The sequence below is a fragment of the Metopolophium dirhodum genome, chromosome 1 (assembly GCF_019925205.1).
Source record: "Metopolophium dirhodum isolate CAU chromosome 1, ASM1992520v1, whole genome shotgun sequence".
Taxonomy (NCBI): Eukaryota; Metazoa; Arthropoda; class Insecta; order Hemiptera; family Aphididae; genus Metopolophium; species Metopolophium dirhodum.
This window is the reverse complement of record NC_083560.1, coordinates 126977563-126997268: the sequence shown is the minus strand read 5'-3', so window position 1 is coordinate 126997268 and position 19706 is coordinate 126977563. Positions and strand designations below refer to the sequence as shown.

Below are 19706 nucleotides of genomic sequence, written 5' to 3'. Positions count from 1 at the left end.
TTAATTGTCGTTGTTAATGGTTTTATTTGATGCGACCGATTTCTACAAACGACAGTCTGGCCGTTGTTTATTATTCTGTAAAATTTTAGTTTATTATAATGGTGTGTGAGCATATCATTACAACCTTACACATTGTATTAGTACCTAATAGAAAAAATAAGAAATAATTAGTAGCACGTAGAGTTTAGTACTTTTTCTGTATAAAATGGTTGCTATTGGTTACTCGGGCTGACAGTGGCGTACACAGATATTTTCAATGTGAGGGGTTGTATAAAAAAATTATATGCATATTATGTAATATAGGTATTATTTTTATACATCTATACAGTATAAATAAAGTAAAAAAATACCAAAGAGGGGGGCGGGGGCTAAACGAATGTGGCGTGATTAGGTTAATTCAAATTGTCGCGTTTATGGCCTGGAATAAAGAAATTATATCTTAAAACAAATATGAGAGTTGAATGTATGTTTGTAGCTTATAACTATACTATTCTTATAATAACTAAGAAATTCTCGAAACGCTAATAGTTAATATATCTTAATCGTAAATTTGAATATTTAAGAAATAAATAGGACGTGAGGCGCTGAGGTGGATAGTATTAGGTTTGGTACAGATAAATAATCAACAAGTAAATTTGGTTAGTAATACAAGGTAGCCTGACTATATACTATTGTTACCGTATACTGGATGTTCAAATGACTCAATATACAACCAAAAGTGAATGCATCCGTTTTAATGGTAAACATATACCTACCTATCGATGTGGCTTGAGACTTTTAACTAAAAAACTGGCTGTTGTGTAAATTTTGTTTTGTCCTTATTGTAGTGATCCCACGTAGATACAGAGTTAGAGTTTGAAGTGTTTGGAAAGACAGGTGACAAGATAGAGTAATAACATGAGTTGAAATGTTTATTAATTTGTTTATTTGTTTATTTGACACTTTAAAACTTGTTGTAAAATTTGTAAAGAATACAATAACGCTTGTGAAGGTTTGTTAAGTACTGGCTCTCGCAAATCATGTATTACGTCTGATTCTAGCCTATTCATAATTCTCCTATATAGAATTTACCCTTTCCTAATGGTAGTCGTACGGCGTCCAAGAAATGGCATTGTCCCATGCTTGATTAGATTACTCTGTGTTTATTTTATATTTTAGTCGTACTGTGGACATCCTGTTTAACAGATCTTTCGATAGTATGATTCATAATAATGTGTGTCCTAATATATATATATTAATTACTCATCAGAGTATAATATATTAGTATATTATATATTCAAATTATGTTTGGCCCCTTATAATACGCAGTATTGTATGATAATCCTGCCAATTGATTTTTTGTGTGGTCGTTATGTGATTTTGCTACCCCGATGTGTTTAATATAACAAAATTCTAATTTTTGAACTTATAACTTAGGTTATCTATTTAGTGTATTATTGCTAAGCCTTTTCCTGTCCATAATCATAGTATTGGGTTTTAAATATATATTCTATATTCTATATTATTATAATATGCTTGCCTCCAGTACCTAACATTATATAAATAGGATGATTGTAATTTAAGCCTCCTATTATTTATGATTATCTGTTAAACGAAACTTTAAGGGATCACGATGCGCTTGTGGTTTTATGTAACTATAGTATGGTACCTGTTGCTATGTAAAACGTTGGATTTGTCTGTGAACACGTGTACATGTTTTATATTAATTTGGTGACGTGCGGGATATTACGCGCATATAATAAAGTATTGTCTTTTTATGGTTATTTATTACCTATTTATAATTTTATCGTAAGATGTTTAACGTAAATTAAAACATAGATCCATTAACATTAACAGTCAACTTTGCATTAGCGTTTCTGTGATTAACGCCAACCAAATCGTCGTCTGTCGATGGGTTATTTCAGCCTGCTTCATCACCAGACACCAGTTGTTCGTAAGTTCGACTTTTCAGTTAATAGTTATCGTCGTCATTGTTTAGGTTTACCTGAGACCAGGAGTCAGGACTCGTACCAGTATGTAACGCGTAAGTCCACAAGCAACCGTATTAGAGTTTGTGTGCTTGGCAGGCTAGATCGTCTTGTCAACTGCAGTGAACTGCCTACTACTGTGACTAAGGCCGTCTCGAAGAACAATTTATGTGGTAAACCTATTAATTTGCCGACTCAAAACATTTTTTTATCGCTTCGCTCGAAAACTTGATATTATTTTGCATTACAATTTATATTAGTATTTTAAGAACATATTATATACAGTTTTATTGAAGGGCCTGGTGTAGCGCGGAATGGTTGGACGCAGTGACTAATGCATGCTGCGGTCCAAGCATCGTCCGGCGTCACTAGCACCCGGATGGGTGATCACTCTGGTTTCTAGCGACGAATCCTCGCCCCACACGTGTTCCTCAACCAACCAACAGTAATCCCCCAACCCACGAAATGCTAATGACCATAGTTTCTGATAGTTAAGAGTTTAAGACCAATAAAAGAACAAAAATATCATTATTTTAGATTCTGAGCGGGGTGATTTATTGATTTTACAATGATGTATGTTTTTTTATTTGTTTACTAGCCGATCCGTCACAGCTTCGCCCGTGATTGGTTGTTTATTTTGTTTTTGAACGATGATATATTTAATTTTTTATTTAAATTTTATCGTTTAATGTGATCGGAGAGTGAATATAAAAAATGGTTAATGAAAACGTATTGAAATGTTTCTAGCGGTATTAATGGTAAATTAATTTTTATAGCACTTCATTACCCGTAAAAAAACGCAAATCTTAAAAATATTATGATTGTTTTGAACTACTTTTGGGTGAAACATGCTGCAGCCTGCATTAAGTGCAACTCAGCCACCCTGGTAGACAGACTACGTCTGATCGCGGACAAAGGGCAACTCTTTCACCAATCACCTTGGTAGGCCATTTTCAATAATTCGATTTGATGCAAGCTTGTATTTGATCTGCCCAAAAAACCAATGGCAACCGAATGGGAGCTATTAATAAATAAAAATAAAATTTCCAATGTAAACTTCAATGTCCCTGTTAAGCACCTCTTTATAATGCGAATTTTGGCAAATCCTTTATTTATGCACAGTGATATGAGAAGCACCTCTATTCCAAATTTCAAGTTCGTACGTTGCGTAATTATTTAGTTACAGCGATCAGTGACTAAGTGGTATTTTCATAGATAATATATTAGCTATGGGTATTTTGATTTTATATGTATAGATAACCAATATCGACCTTACAATAAACAAATATATATTATTATTTAGTTTATTTTTTTTTTTTTTGGCAGATGGCACCGCTGTTGTAATTTTTGACATCAAAATTTTATACTTTTCCGGTATATTTTCCTAAAATTTTATTACATAAGAATCTTCTCCTGCGACAACAAATTACGAACACACCAAAAAAATAATTAGTGAAATCGGTCCAGCCGTTCACGCGTGATGCGATGACCAAGGGAAAAAGGGATCCATTTTTATATATATAGATTATTTTGTCATTGCGTCTGTCATCACATTATATATCTACTAACCAAGAAACTATAAATAAATAAATGTCAACAATTTGGTTAGGTGTGTGTATAATGTATATAATATACATTATTTAAAATAATTAAAATAATATTAATGTTATGTAAAGTAATATATTAATTGTGGTTATAAAATATTGTTGATTATTTACCATAGACATATTAATAAATGGACTGCGCTTTCCTCACCCCTATCTATCCGATTCTGAAATGTAAATTGTGTGAGTGAGATAGAAACTGTTGGGGACAATCATGAAAGAAATAATAATTATATTTCATTCATGCCATGAAATGTTTGTGATTTATAGATTACAAAACTGATAAGTAGTGATAACCATCATTGATATTCGATGTCACAAATAATATCATGGAATAATTTGAGTATTCAATTATTTCCTCCATGCTTGTCCCCTACTGTTTTTCTCTCTCTCGTCAATGATATTCGATATAATCATTTTCATGATTTCTCTCTCTAAGCGCAGTCCATTTATTTATATATCTATGTTATTTACCCTTCATTCTCCTGCAATGGACACCAATATGTAGTGTTTATTTATATTTTATTTCAAAGTGTCATTTTTAAGTATTTTGTACTGTTTAATAAAATAATTAATAAATAACTTATGTCAAAAACTATGTTCATACTATAAAATATAATATATACATTATATCTAAAGATTATACTATTTAACTATTTAAAGGGCTAGTCATCATGTATAGAAACAGTTAAGCTAAAAACAACAAAATTAATTTTAAAAACAATTAAAATAAATTAGACAATATTCTTAAATTATCTAAATTAAATTCAGATTTTGGTTTCTTACAGTTGGCCATACTGATGTAGTCAGTTCTTATTGGTTGATGAGAACTGATTTCATCCCTGGCCGGACGATTCCGTGACTCCTCGTGGTTTTTGGCATGATATAAACTACCTACATAAAGTTTATTGTAATTCTTAATACCCGTCTGCCGTCTGGCATCTGTGATTTCTCGTTGATGCGGTATACTGGTATATAATAACTTATATTTTAGTAGCTTACAGTTTACATTACGAAAAACGTTCATTTCCGTAATTGTGTTTAAATTTCTGTTTGCTATATTTTCAGCCATCCATTGGAAGCCGAACGCAGCTGAGACAGTCGTTTGAATTGATTTCGGACCTTCTGTATAATCGAACCACAGAATCGGTTATTCTGTGATCAGACATCGGTTTGGAACAAAACCTAGCCCGGGGATAGCTGTATCCGCCACGAACACTCAATACCGAAACTTTCAAAACGTATGCCCACTGATCACTCCACTGTCAATGCACATTGCTCCGAGTCTTTTGAATTGTCAGTATTTGAAATCGATACAAGATTGTGTGTGTTCCATTTGAGTTTCTGGTGCGCAGCTCGACAACCCAGTATAGTTTTCCTGTGCGCGTGATCGCCATCAACTTGTCACCCATTTCCGAGTGACAAAATAGTAAGTTGACCTTACTTGTAACCTAACCTTACTTATATAAGTCACAACCGTTCTTGATTATATTGTTAATTGTTTTCTTATTTGAAATTACTTAGTTTCATTATAGGTAGTTTTATTGAGTTTTTGGTATTGGCGCAGAAGAAATAATTTATAGGTAATTTTTGTTGCAAACGCTATTTTATAGTGTCACTTGAAAGGTACCTTCTGTTATTTTTTTAAAATTATATACAAACATTTCCAATTTTGTTTTATCCTACTTGTTTCAATCGTATAATTAACATATTATTGTACATTATAATATAACAAATTTAAAACATTTGGTCCATTTAAAAATTATCTGATACCATTATGATTATAATATAATTGTGTTAAACATTAGTGTTAGTAAAATTTTAAGAAACAAAATTAAATAAGTACACTGTAACTTCATGTGTCATGTACGATTTGTATACATAATACAATAAATACATAATACGTATTGAGACTGTGCAATATGTTCAACCATTATTCAACTATCTATTTAAAGTCTGGCATCTGTAAAACATAATTTTGGTAAACATTTTTGTTGCTTTACTATTGAGTTTACTTTATTTTACTGGCCCACCTAATATGAATGTTTTTTTTTCAAGATAATTCCCCTGTTATTTATAACTAGGGTTTGGGACTTGTCGCACACACATTGTAGGAAATTGAAATTGCAAGACTGGGCATTAACGAGTTAAAAAGTTAATTTAATTTTAACTTTTTAACTTAACTAGTTACTTTTCGCTTTTCATTAACTTAACTGTTAAATTACTAAATTTCTTTCTTAATTAACGTGATATTAACGAGTTAATTTTTCATTTTAAGAAGTAAGTTAAGTTAATTTATTTTGTTTTTAATTTTATAATATTTCACTATTTCAGTCTATTTTGTTTTCATGTCAAAAAATATGTATTGTAAATTGTTTAAAGTTAAAAATTTATATCATTCTAATCTAACTTATATGGAAATACTTTATGAAGTATTAACACTATATTCTATAATTTAGTTTTGGGTTGGAAAAAAATTAAGTACGCTAGCGTTGTATATTAACTTAATTTAACTAAGTTAAAAAAAAGTGATTAACTTGCCCAGCCTTGGGAAATTGTATGCACATAATTTTCACTTAAAATTACCAAAAAATGCTTCTGTATTAGGTAACTGCCTTTTAATGGTAAAACAATTTTTAATTAGGTACAGAAATTTGATTTATTCAATTTTTTTTTTTTTGTGAACAATAGGGAAAACTATAAACATTATATTACTGTGTATGGCCGATTTCATTTTCCTGAGAAATAAATAAATAAAACATTTTATCGGACAGTCCAGAAGTCAAATAATGAATAAAGGTGATTTACCTATGATCAGTATTTTTTTAATATTGTGACTTCAGTACTTTGCTATCTTTATAAAATATTGAAACTGTCATTTGCTGATTTTAAGTTTACTAACTCGCATATGTAGTTGAAAAATTGTTGCAGATTAGTCAATGTTTTATTGTCTGGACTTCTCCACATTCACAATAATTTGTGTCCTCCTTCTCGTCAATTATTTTTTTTTTTATTCATAGTTTTTCAGGCTCTCCCTTGTTAGGTTAAAAGAACCTTAAATCAAACTACCTATAGGATGTTATTCAGTTTTAACTATCATCAATTGTCCAGATGTATATTATACCTATAAAAAAATTACCATCAAATAGATATGTTTAATAAATTATGAGTTCAAATAAGATTTAGGTAATAAGATTTAATATGTACTTTGAATTAATAAATATTTTGATCTTTAGAACATTCTTAAATGACTTCAATGAAAGACTACCTACAAGTTGAAGTCACTGGTGATGCTGATGCTGTTACCAGGTATTTGCACATAATTAAAATCTTTATACTATTTTCTTCTATTTTTAATTTAATAATTACATTTTATAAAATATACTTAACTTACTACATTTTTAATTTTATAGTGATTTATATGTTGAAAATACTATTGAAAATCCTGCATTGTATACAATTGAAAATAACCATGTTTCTTTGGTATCTGAAAATGTTGAAAAATGTATCGAGCTTGAAACTGAGATATTGGATGATTGCATGTGGGAAAGTAGAATCAAATTTACTAAAGATGTTGCCAACCAAAGTAATATGGAGTTACCCTTGGAATATCAGGTATTATCCTTTTTAAATACGTTTTTCTTGTTGTATGCGGTTTATCGCTTGTTTTCACGTGACATAATAATTATGTTTTCTAGGTACCACATTTTAATTAGAATATCATACATATCGCACCCCTGAAAAAATATAGTGACACAACTTAATAAATACGTTTTTTGAGTTATTACCATAAAAATTTGAAGAATTTGATCCTTTATATTTTGGTATGCTTGACATATTTTATTTATATTATATTAAAGACAGTATGAGCTCAAATGTTTTTATTTCGGCTTAGAATAAAATATGGTTTTCAGCTAGAATATCGACACTTCTTAGATGCGACTTTATTCTGGCCTGACTAATGTTGTTACACAATATTTTTCTAGACAGAATAAAGTCATAGGTATTTCAAAAATAACAGTTTCACTTAGGAAAAATCATTTTAATTTTATTAATATAATATTATTGTATCTATAATAAGAATAACTAATAGTTTTATCGATATTATAATCGTAAACTAGGTACCTACTTATAGAACGCTATGATTATATCATTATCAGTAACTGACTTCTATCGTGGTATTATTATTGTTTTGTAGAAAAATTTGCCAATTTGTGAATCTGATTATAAGAACAATTTTGATAGTAAAAACATTTATCTAAGTCAAATAATTTATTTTTTAGAATTTTTTTAAATATCTTTTTGATTAAATGAATTTGGAACGTAATAACTTTTTTCAAAATATCTTTTTTTGGGAATTTGCTGACATGAGTATATTTCTTAAATTATTTACTAATCATATTATAATTTTAACAATTTTTTTCGTACGTTTAAGTAGCATCATTTTTTTTTCGTCAGTGGTACACCTTGTACATAAGATTGAAAAAAGAAAAATCCTATTTTTTATGACATAACGAAACATTACAAGTCACTTTCCCAACATTTTTATGTACTGGTTTGTGTCACTATTTTTTCAGGGGTGCGATATATATTATACATATTGATATATTTTAATTAATTTATATTTTATACATAAGTTATTAGAAACATTTTATTGTTTTATTCGCTTGAATATATCTGAATAACCCGTGGTGTTTTCATAAAAATACTATTTGTTATACTCTCATTTATGAACTTAATGCAGTAATACAATTAATATGCAATGGATATTATGATTTTATAAGTTTAAAATAAATCAAATTCAACCTTTCAAAAAGCAGCTCGTGAAGAACTATTTTGCAAGCCTCTTACGAAATACATTTACAAATTTACAAACTTTAACAAAAACACATTTTTTGTTACTTAGTTTTGTTACTTAAATTTTTATTTTTACTATATTTAATATTTTATAACATTTAACTTGATAGTTCTATTGGCAATGCTTATTGATTTATGTCAGCAACTTAATCATTTTATTTAAAAACAAATGCAATAAGCAAAGTCCTGAAAAATAATTGATACGGCCATATGCTATGTACTTAAATGTGGTAATAATCAATGCTAATTATTTATTGTGCGGTTCTAACTTATAGATAGTAAATAAATGTCATATAACGATAAATAATAATACAGAATATAAATTGCTCAATTTGTTTTAATTTTTAAGTATATGTACTATTTTTACATGGTATACTATAAATCACCAAATGGTAAATGGGTATTGGGTATATGCCGTATAAATCCCAGACGAAAAGTCTGGGGACAAAAAGTCCAAAAATATTCTATTTAATTTTCATTACTCATTATATAATATATTATACAGGCATATATTTCAATTTATACTCATTTAAAAAATGTACCTTCCTAATTAATTTTCTTATAAAATATTAATATTATATTTTATTTTATTTCTATTTCTTATAATTACCTACCGTTTACAAATATTATACACAATTTAAAAACGATGAGCAAGTTGGTATTGCTCTGCTATACATTAGTTGTCAAGTGGGTTACTGTTATGGATGGTGTTAAATTTGAATTCAATCAAAAGAAGATGGTCAAACAGCATATGATATTACTAAGTATATTCGATGATATTATTGTGAATAAAGTAATTTATTTATACCTATTTACATTGATATTGTTTAAAATTTTCAATCTGCGCTATAAAAGTTGAACATTTTATATATTTTTAACTACAAAACAAATACTTATTAAATTTTAAATTTTGTCATAAAATATATACATATAAATAATAATGTATATAAAAATTGCTTATAAAAAAAATTGTGCCTATGTATATTTAAATTGCTATTGTAACAATATATCAGGAGCCTTGTAATACATTTTCACGCTTTTTGGAACAAAAAATAACATTTTATTGATGTTAATAGAAAAGAAAAAATTAAAAAAATTGTAATTTGAAATGTCCGTAAACAGCTCAAAACAAGTCAAAGTATTTTCAAAGTTAATGGTGTATATAAAATAAGAATATAAACATCCAGTAACATTTTCGTGTATCTAGAGTTATTTGTTTTTGAATTACAATAAAATAAGAAAATTGTTCCATGAGAAGACTATGAACTTCAAACGCTCATAAAAATTTAATTTGACTTTCTTGTAGACATTTTTTCTTTTTTGATTAAAGTAGAAAACTTATGATGAATGTTGTATTACATTTTCAAATCTTAGATTTATAAAGAAAAAAATTCATGAATTTCTAACTCAAAATAATTTGCACATTTTCGTAATTTTTATGTGTTTTGTCAACATTTGAACTTTAAATGCTAATAAAAAAAAATTGTGACTGGATTTTTAATATTTTTCAAATGTCATAATAACAATATACTAAGAGCCTTGTATTAAATTTTTAAGCTTATTTACCCAACAAATATAATTTTATTGGCATTTATTGAACAAATAAACTAAAAAATTGGTATCTGTAAATGTCTAAATGTCCGTATACAGTTCTAAACAAATCAAAATATTTTGAAGATTGTATCGTGTATAGAAAAGACAATGCTAATATAAACAACCACTGAAAATTCCATGCATCGACGGACATCATTTATCCCTTAGGCAACACATTCAGGAGATCTGCTGTAAAGCTCTGAAAGTCCTTCATTAAATACATTTGAATCCCAATCATCAAAAATTCTATTTTTCCCCTTAGTCCGACCTATTTTAGAATATGAATCTGGTATTTGGGACATTCAATTGTCCATAAACGCTTTAATGATAGAGAGGGTTCAACGGAAATTTCTATCATTTGCTGATTTTTTACTAAAAGTATAGTGTCCTCCGCATGATGACAAACCTGTATTGCTTTAAATTTATCTAAACTTACTGATCATAGACGTAGTGCTAATATTTAATTTATGAAAAAGCTATTATTTATCTAACATAATTGACTGCCCTACCCTATTCTCTCAAGTAAGTTATAAAGTTTCGCCACATACCACTAGATATATTCCTTCATTTTAATTCCATTTTCTTCTTCTAATTATTTAGCTAACTCTCCTATTTACCATCTTATGTGGATTGCTAATGAAACCCCAGCCTTCAATTATCCTTAAAAATTGGTTCAACTGGGTCTTTGCTAATATTATTTGAAACATTATTACCTTTAGTTATTATTGGTAGATTGATAATTGTATTATAATTTTTACTACATATCATTTAATTTATTGTTAAATCTACTATATATCTAATTTTTTTTGGGCCAAAGCCTGTATCTTATTAAAAATAAAAATAATAATAATAGTATTAAATATAAGTTTTAAAAAATAGTGAACACATGCATCAATCACTCTACAAGAATAATAATAATTATATTGACCATTATTTTGAATAATAAGTATACGGATATAATATATTAATTTTGTATAAGAAAATTAATTACAATTTTTTAAATGAATATTAATTATATATGTACCTATATAATAATATATTATATTATTAATCTATACTAATATATAAAGAAGAAAAATTGTTTGTTTTTTCCGGGTAATCTCTAGAACTACTTAACCAATTTTTAAAATTATTTAAGGTACCATAAAAAACTACACTATCTCAATGATCTATAGTATATATTGAAAGTGGGGTAAATGCATGGGAAATTTTGAGCATTAGCTAGTTATAATTATAATTTTAAATGAAAATATAGTAAAATATTTTGTATTTTTGTACTTTTTATCTGATAAAATAAATTAGCTCAGACTTGTTGTCCAATAATAAAAAAATTAGCCTTCACTTTTTGTCCAACTTTTTTCAAAACAGACTTTAAACCGCGCTATAAACCTAGCTATAGTTATAAAACACCACTCTTAACAACTAAAAAAAAAAAAACAATCAAAAACAAAATTTATGGCTATTTTTAGTATGGTTTTAAGGGCATTTAAATCTGGGCCCTAGTTATGAGTGGTAAATCACTTACATGTGGTAGATAGCATACATCAAGAATACTTTAAAAGTTTTAAACATATGAGCATTAATTAATTATTTTATTGATAAATTATTTATTTTTTTTCACAGGATGTCACAGATAATATTTACTTGAATCCTGGAAATACAAGTGATAAATTATTTCATTGTAATATTTGTGGAGAAAGTTTTGTTTTAAATTATCTTTTAAAAAACCACTTGGCCGATCACAAAGGACAAGTACATTATAAAACTAATAAATGTAAATTTTGTGGAAAACTGTTTAAGTTAAAATTTGGTTTGAACAGACACATTCAAAAACATCACAATTCCATGTATAATTGCAAATTTTGCGGACTTTTTATTGATTGCTCTAAGTTTATTGAACACAAAAAATACCATGAAAGAAGAGATAGTATTGGATCTATAGTTAGAGACACACCTTATTTCTGTATTAGAAAATCGCCTAATATTGAAAATGGATTGTGCACTGATGATTATGGTCAGACATCACAAAATAAGCTTATATTTACATGCAGAATTTGTAAAAATCCTCCATCTACAGATATACATTCATTTGCATTACACATGAGTAATCACAGGGAGTGTAATATGCATGAATGTATTGTGTGCGATAAAACATTCAACTCTGTAGTTCTTTGGACAGCCCATATGACCTATCATCAACAGCAAATAGATTTAAATGTGTCAACAGTTCAGTTTAATCTTTTCGAAACTGAATCTAATACATTTGACCCTATTAATTCTAGAAACATGGAACCTCAAGTTTTTACAAACTTAAAAGATACAAAATGCAAGACAACAAGCAACACTGATTCTGTGACAATGTCAAGAAACCAAAAAAAAGAAACCAAATCATCGTCAACTAAAAAAACGAATTTCTGTAATTTATGTAATAGGAAATTTACAAAGCAGTGTTATTTTGCAAATCATATGATTATGAAGCATAATATAAATGCAAACACACAAAAACAACTTACATCAATTGATTGTAATGAATCAATCATTCTGTCTGAAAACATAGAGTTGACTAATGAATACGAAAACAAATTATCAGCTCCGGTAAATAACAAAAATAACAATCTGATCAACCGTGTTAATAAAAGCAATAAGAAGAAATCAACATTTTGCGTATTTTGCAACAAACATTTTGCACATCTTGGTGCCCTAACTAATCACATGCGTATTCATGTAGAACATCCCTGTGATGTGTGTGAGAAAAAATTCTCTACTCCGTTCCAATTGAATGTTCACCGAAAGTCACATTCTAAACTAAAGATTGAATCTATAAGTCATAAAGATAAAATAAAATGTCGACATTGCAAAAAAGAATGTAACTCAATATCTCAGTGGAAAAATCATATGTCAATGAGCAAGGAATGTCGTCGCCATTGTAAAAGTTACCTTCCAGAGTTTACATCAAATAATACTGTTTTAGATAAAACGTACTTGAATACTTATGATAATATCGGTTCACAAAAAGACAAGTTAATGGACAAAATTCAACAAAAACCAGCGGTTAAAAAACGAAATAGAAGTAATCACATTAATGATGTTAAATGTGAGTTATGTGGTAAAATATACTGTAATGAATATAATTTAATTCGCCACATATCCATGATTCACAAACAAACTTATAAACCTGTGAATTGTAATGTTTGTGGAATTACATTAAAAAATAAATTTTCTTACGGAGCACATTTAAGAAGTGTACACAAACAATTTGTTAAACATCATGAAGGAACAAACTCTACATATCAAAGAACCGGCGGGCAAAATATATCAGTAAATAAAAAAAATATTATGAAATACATTTGCAAAATATGTAATATGAAGTTTGCTGACAATATTACATTACAAAATCATGCAAAGAGACATACTTTAAATATGTATAAGTGTAATGCCTGTGGTCAGCAGTATGAAACAAACCTTGCTCTAGGTAATCACATTTGGGAAAACCACAGTGATGTCTAATAAATATTAACATTTCGAGAATTATGAGACAAAATGCTTTTCTAAAAATAATTAATTATAATTTTGCTCAGTGTGAACTTTGTTTTCATCAAAAGAAAGAATTGGCATGTTATGTCCCATGATTATATTTTACGTGTTCATATATAGAATTTTCGGCCATTAAAAATGACAATACATTTTAACATCTGTAGTTATTTTAATGTTATTATAATAATATGGAAAAATAACATTAAAATACTTGTGAATTACTTGAATTTCAAATGCATGCTTTTGTACTTTGTTTTATTCTAAAAATGCCTAACTATTTTTATTGTCATAACTACTTCTACAAGTTTTTACTGTACATTTATTGAATGTATTTGGTAGATTAGAAACAATAATTAAGGTATATTTTTTTATTTATTCAATTTAAGTTTTAAGAATATTTTTCGTTAACCATAACTTGTGTTGTATATTCATATTAGTGATGGGTCGAACCTGATTTTATGGTGTCGAACCGAACAATGTTAAAGTCTTGTGAACCCGAAACGCACTATTAACATTTTTTATCAAATTAAAACTTGAACTTTGAATTTTTTTTCTTTTACAAATAAGATTTAAATTATAAACATTTTACTTATATTGTGTATACACCTAGAAATACATAATAAATTATAATAATTATTAATTAACATCCAAAACTATTATTTAATATTTCTGATAACGTTCTCATATAACAGTTATTTAATAAATAATACAAATATACAGCGTTCGGTATGATATTGTTGTAGATATATTAAATTTAAGTTTTAAGATTTTTCTCCATTACTTGGATTAACTATAACTTGTGTTATATATTCATATATTGTCAACCAAGTAATTTATTCAAATACTTATCACATTGTATATTTAACTGGTGGGTTTAATTTAACGATGATGTAATTTTGATTTGTTTATTTTATAATTTAAAATAAAATTTAACTTCCAGCAAAATAATGTTCAACTATTTCTACAATTAAGTTAAGTTTTTACAGTACATTCATTGAATGTACTTAAATATGTATTTCATGTATTAAAAACTATAATTAAAGTATAATTTTGAAGATTTTTTTTCGTTAACCATGACTTGTATTGTTTATTCATATATTGTCAACCAAGTAATTTATATGGGTTTAATTTAATAATGATGTAATTTTTATTTGTTTATTTTATAATTTAAAATAACATTTAACTAGCTGTAAAATATATTTTTAAATAAATATATACATTTTTTAACATTCTTTGAATTTACTATCAATTATTGAAACAGTATCACAGGTAGTCTTAACGATCAAATGGTATATAAATAAACTAATAGCTTACATACATTTTGAATATAATATATATATATATATATATTATTTCCTTCACATTTCTTTATACTCTTATATCAGTTGGACAACTAAGTTCAATTTGACTCTTACATAATGTTCCACAGAGAAAAATTCACCGTATGCTTGATTTACAACTTAAGACATGGATTTATATTTTTATATTTAAAAAGTACAACAATTTAGCTAGTATTGAGTAGTATTTTGAATTAAGTATTAAGTATTAGAATACCTTCTAAGAATTCAGAGAACATATACTTTTCCCAAAACTTTTCTGAATAACTATTTAGAATATTTGTTTAAAGTATTTTATCTGTTTATTCCTATCAAAAAATACTTTTAATTTACAATAATAATTTTTTGCTTTGTTTTTGTCATTATTTTCACAATATTATAAACATTTAAAAATTTTAAATTAAGTAACAACTTAATTTAAATTTGTTTTTTTTTTTTTATTAATTTTTACAGGCATCAACTGCAAGGTTATTATCCTGCGCTACAATTTTTAAATTACAAAAATTACTAATTACTATTATATTTGTACATTTTAAATGAGATGACGCGTTCTGTTTCATTTATGAATTTGATTATATTTTTGGACATCTCGAGAGTGGGTGAAAGTATCTCGGGTCGGCTATTCTAAGTGGCTATGGAAAATCTAAGTTTGGTTGACTAAAAACACTGTATATTAAAAATTATAAACGTAACAATATATAAGCATTTTATTATTAGTTCTCTACTGAAATGTACATAAGATTTTAATATTTTTAATACAAAACGTGTGATCAATGGTAATGGTTACTATTACATTATTTGATTCTCCATATGAAAATACCAGGAAAATTATAAACGTATATTTCAGATTAAATGGCTTGAACTTTTAAACGGTCAGTTTAGTATTAAGGCGCCTGGTGCTAATGTGTAATTTTGTCCACAAAAATACAGTACTGGAATAATGATCTTGTTCTTTAAAATCAACCGAACTTGATAATTATTTTAAAATTTGTCAACGTAGACTCGCTTTAAAACCATCTGGAATTTCAAATATTATATTCTAGATGGATTTAAAGCGAGTCTACGTTGACAATTTTTTTTTAATTTCTGCAATTGTTTTTCTTAGTTCTAATACGCTTTCTTTCTTTTCAGAAATCTATAAAATAAAATATAATTAAAATATAAACTATTTTAATAAGTAACTAATATACAAGGTTTTCCAATTAACTAAGACACTGGTTCTTTCAGAAAATAAATGTTTTTGAAAAAAATATATTTACATAATATTAACTATTAGGTATTACAAAACAATATTTCTATCAGAAGTATTATACCATAAGCCATTTTAGGTTTTTTAACCATTTTAATTAAAACATACATTTTGAATCACATGAGCATAATATTATTTGGAGTATTTCCACATTAATTTGTTGAAATTTTAAATACTTATAACCAGAGCGTGGATTTGTATGCATTAATAACCAACTTTAAAGGTTAGGTTACAAGTTAAAATGTATTTTAAAGAATTTTTTACATAGTACCTTTTACATTGTTTTTATTATCTTCTGACGATTGTTCAGCAGCTTCATTATCTATTGGACTTATGAATTGATCTTCACATGTACTCAATACAGGCACCTCATTAATTGACACTGGCAAAGCATTAAGTGCTAATGATTTGAAAAAAGAATTTTAATTTTAAATTATTTTATAGATTTTAAATACAAATTTATATATAAAGCAGAGACCCGTATGGCGGTATACCTATGTTGATTTTTTGTACCCTATTTTTACTATAAAAAGAAATATTATATCAGAGAAAGACTATTTAAAAGGACATTCTCAAGTCATTATCTTGGATTAACTGATTTAAGAGGAAAAATTACTATTATAAGCATGTTTATCCAACAAAAACAAGAAAGTTTTATATTTTCCGCGGTCATTAAGGATAGATTTTTGAAAATTAATATGGAATTAATTAAAATCAAAATGTTTTAATCCATAATTACATATTACAATTGCAAAACGTTATACGCTTAACGTTATTAAAATATATATATATTAGTTAATATAAAAAAAAAGGAAATAGTGGTTATGAACTAGTGTTTTTACTCCATGGGTTTGCTTTATTCTAATTTATTAAGAGGACGTTATACCCGCATGTGTTGTCTCTGTCTAAGCTCCGTTAATTTAAAAATTAGAGTGAATTGACCTCTTATAAAATCTAAAGGTAAGATTATTATCTTTATTATACAATCATAACTTGCTTTAAAATTAAAATATAATAAAAAGCCCATGAGGTAGTCTCGATAATAATCTTACCTTTAGATTTTATAAGAGGTCAATTCACCCTAATTTTTAAATTAACGGAGCTACATGTGATTTGCTGAGCTTAAAATTTGCTATGTTATGCACTTGTAAGATGGAGACAACACATGCAGGTATAACGTCCTCTTAATAAAACCTTCTTTCTTATATTAAATCGTAACAAGTTTATAATATTGTTAATTTTTTTCTTTTTTTAAAAAAAGTTAAAAGTTATTACATTATATAGCGAAATAAAACCTTGTATTTACCTCAACCATAATAATAGAATGCTAATTAATAGTTAAAAAGTTAATACAAAATAAAATAACAAATAATTAATTTTTATCTTACCATTATCAAAAAATAAGGAATGAACAGCGCCTGGTTTTAATCTGTTCTTTAATTCAGTATTCTTGAAACAATCGGGTTCAAAATGAGTATTACAAACTCTTGTTCTATTTATTAGTATTTTAGCAGGATCTTTCTCTATTCCACATTTTTCTATCCACTTATTTCTCAGCTTGAAATCCTTAGAATAGCCTAAGAGACTAAGATTCTTTGAAAGCCCGTTAAAGCAGTTTTGAACGGAACATCGTAATCCAGATCCTAAAGTATGGTCCTTTAAAATTTAAACACATAATTTATATTAAAAAAATATATTAATATTAGAAACAGCTAGGTTGCCAATTATTAAGTACAAATTAAAATATAATATGAGCTATATACGTATTTTAGTGACATAACATTCAATAGTCTAGTTTGTGTAGAGTCTATATACTTAAGATAGTCTAAAGACTATTTTTTGTAGAAACTAGAGGGTATGGATCCTTCCATGTCTTTGTAACCAAAATAACGAACTACAGAGTACTGGTTGTGAATAACATAGAATCAGAATACTACTCACTACTATAGTACACTTGATAACCCAGCTAACCTTTCCCAACCATTGCAATATTGTTCAGGTGTAAGCCTCATTTGCTGTAAAGTATATGATGCAAAACAAGTTGTGTGTTCAAATTTATTCGTATATTATGATATAATGAACAACCTACACGATGATTATTTTCTTATAGTAAATATACACACAGCTTTTTTTGGGCGTTAGTAGTTGATCATTTTGATTTTATATTTTACAAAATATTGCTTTATATTATGTACGCATTAAAGTATATCAAAAATGTTCAGTTGCTATTTTAAAATAGAAATTCATACCGTCAAGTAAAATGAAAGGGAATAATTATGTAATTTATATATTGACTGCCGCAACAAAAACTGTTGTAACTCATTTTTACAAGAAACTTTTTTTTATCTGGTTTACTATTTTTCTGGATTACCAACGAAACTCATAGTAGCATAAATCAACCAAAGACGTTACAATAGGATGCAATTACTGTGTCTTGGTTGGAAATTCAGAAAAATAGTAGGACTGGTTTTCTTTTCACAAAAGACCATGACACTAGTTAAATGCTTAAATGAATCACAAAGATCCCCGATTAATTACAGTAGATATTTCCTAAAAATACACTAACAGTGGCTAGAAAATATATCCCGAGAGTCTTCCGAAAAGAGTACACGCATTGATGGTCAAACTACTAACTATTTTATAAATATAAGTGGACAAGTATATTACTGATGTCTAATGAGAGGCACTAATTTAGGTACTAAAGAAGAGAAACCAGGAGGTTGAAGACTAAGGCCCTACATATTGAATAAGGAAAGCATGGAAAATCATAAAAAATTAAAGATATTAGACTGTATTGACCATGTTTATTATAAATATTAATACTTATTTACTGACCGACATAGTTTTATTACACTCATATAATAACAGAATGCTAATTAATAATTATAAAATTAATACAAAATAAAATAACAAATAATTAATTTTTTTCTTACCATTATCTAAAAATAAGGAACGAACAGCGCCTGGTTTTAATCTGTTCTTTAATTCAGTATTCTTGAAACAATCGGGTTCAAAATGAGTATTACAAACTCTTGTTCTATTTATTAGTATTTTAGCAGGACCTTTTTATATTCCACATTTTTCTATCCACTTATTTCTCAGCTTGAAATCCTTAGAATAGCCTAAGAGACTAAGATTCTTTGAAAGCCTGTTAAAGCAGTTTTGAACGGAACATCGTACTCCAGATCCTAAAGTATGGTCCTTTAAAATTTAAACACATAATTCATATTAAAAAAATATATTAATATTAGAAACAGCTAGGTTGCCAATTATTAAGTACAAATTAAAATATAATATGAGCTATATACGTATTTTAGTGACATAACATTCAATAGTCTAGTTTGTGTAGAGTCTATATACTTAAGATAGTCTAAAGACTATTTTTTGTAGAAACTAGAGGGTATAGATCCTTCCATGTCTTTGTAACCAAAATAACGAACTACAGAGTACTGGTTGTGAGTAACATAGAATCAGAATACTACTCACTACTATAGTACACTTGATAACCCAGCTAACCTTTCCCAACCATTGCAATATTGTTCAGGTGTAAGCCTCGTTTGCTGTA

General features: G+C 27.4%; 1 protein-coding gene across 1 annotated transcript; it reads left to right on the top strand.

The window, feature by feature from the left end:
• Positions 1–6818: 6818 nt before the first annotated feature.
• On the top strand, positions 6819–15358 carry LOC132932726 (zinc finger protein 836-like). Its single transcript, XM_060999089.1, has 3 exons — positions 6819–6880; positions 6985–7186; positions 11645–15358. Exons 1-3 carry the CDS (start codon positions 6819–6821, stop codon positions 13526–13528), a joined length of 2148 nt encoding a protein of 715 aa, XP_060855072.1. The 3' UTR covers positions 13529–15358.
• Positions 15359–19706: the final 4348 nt, after the last annotated feature.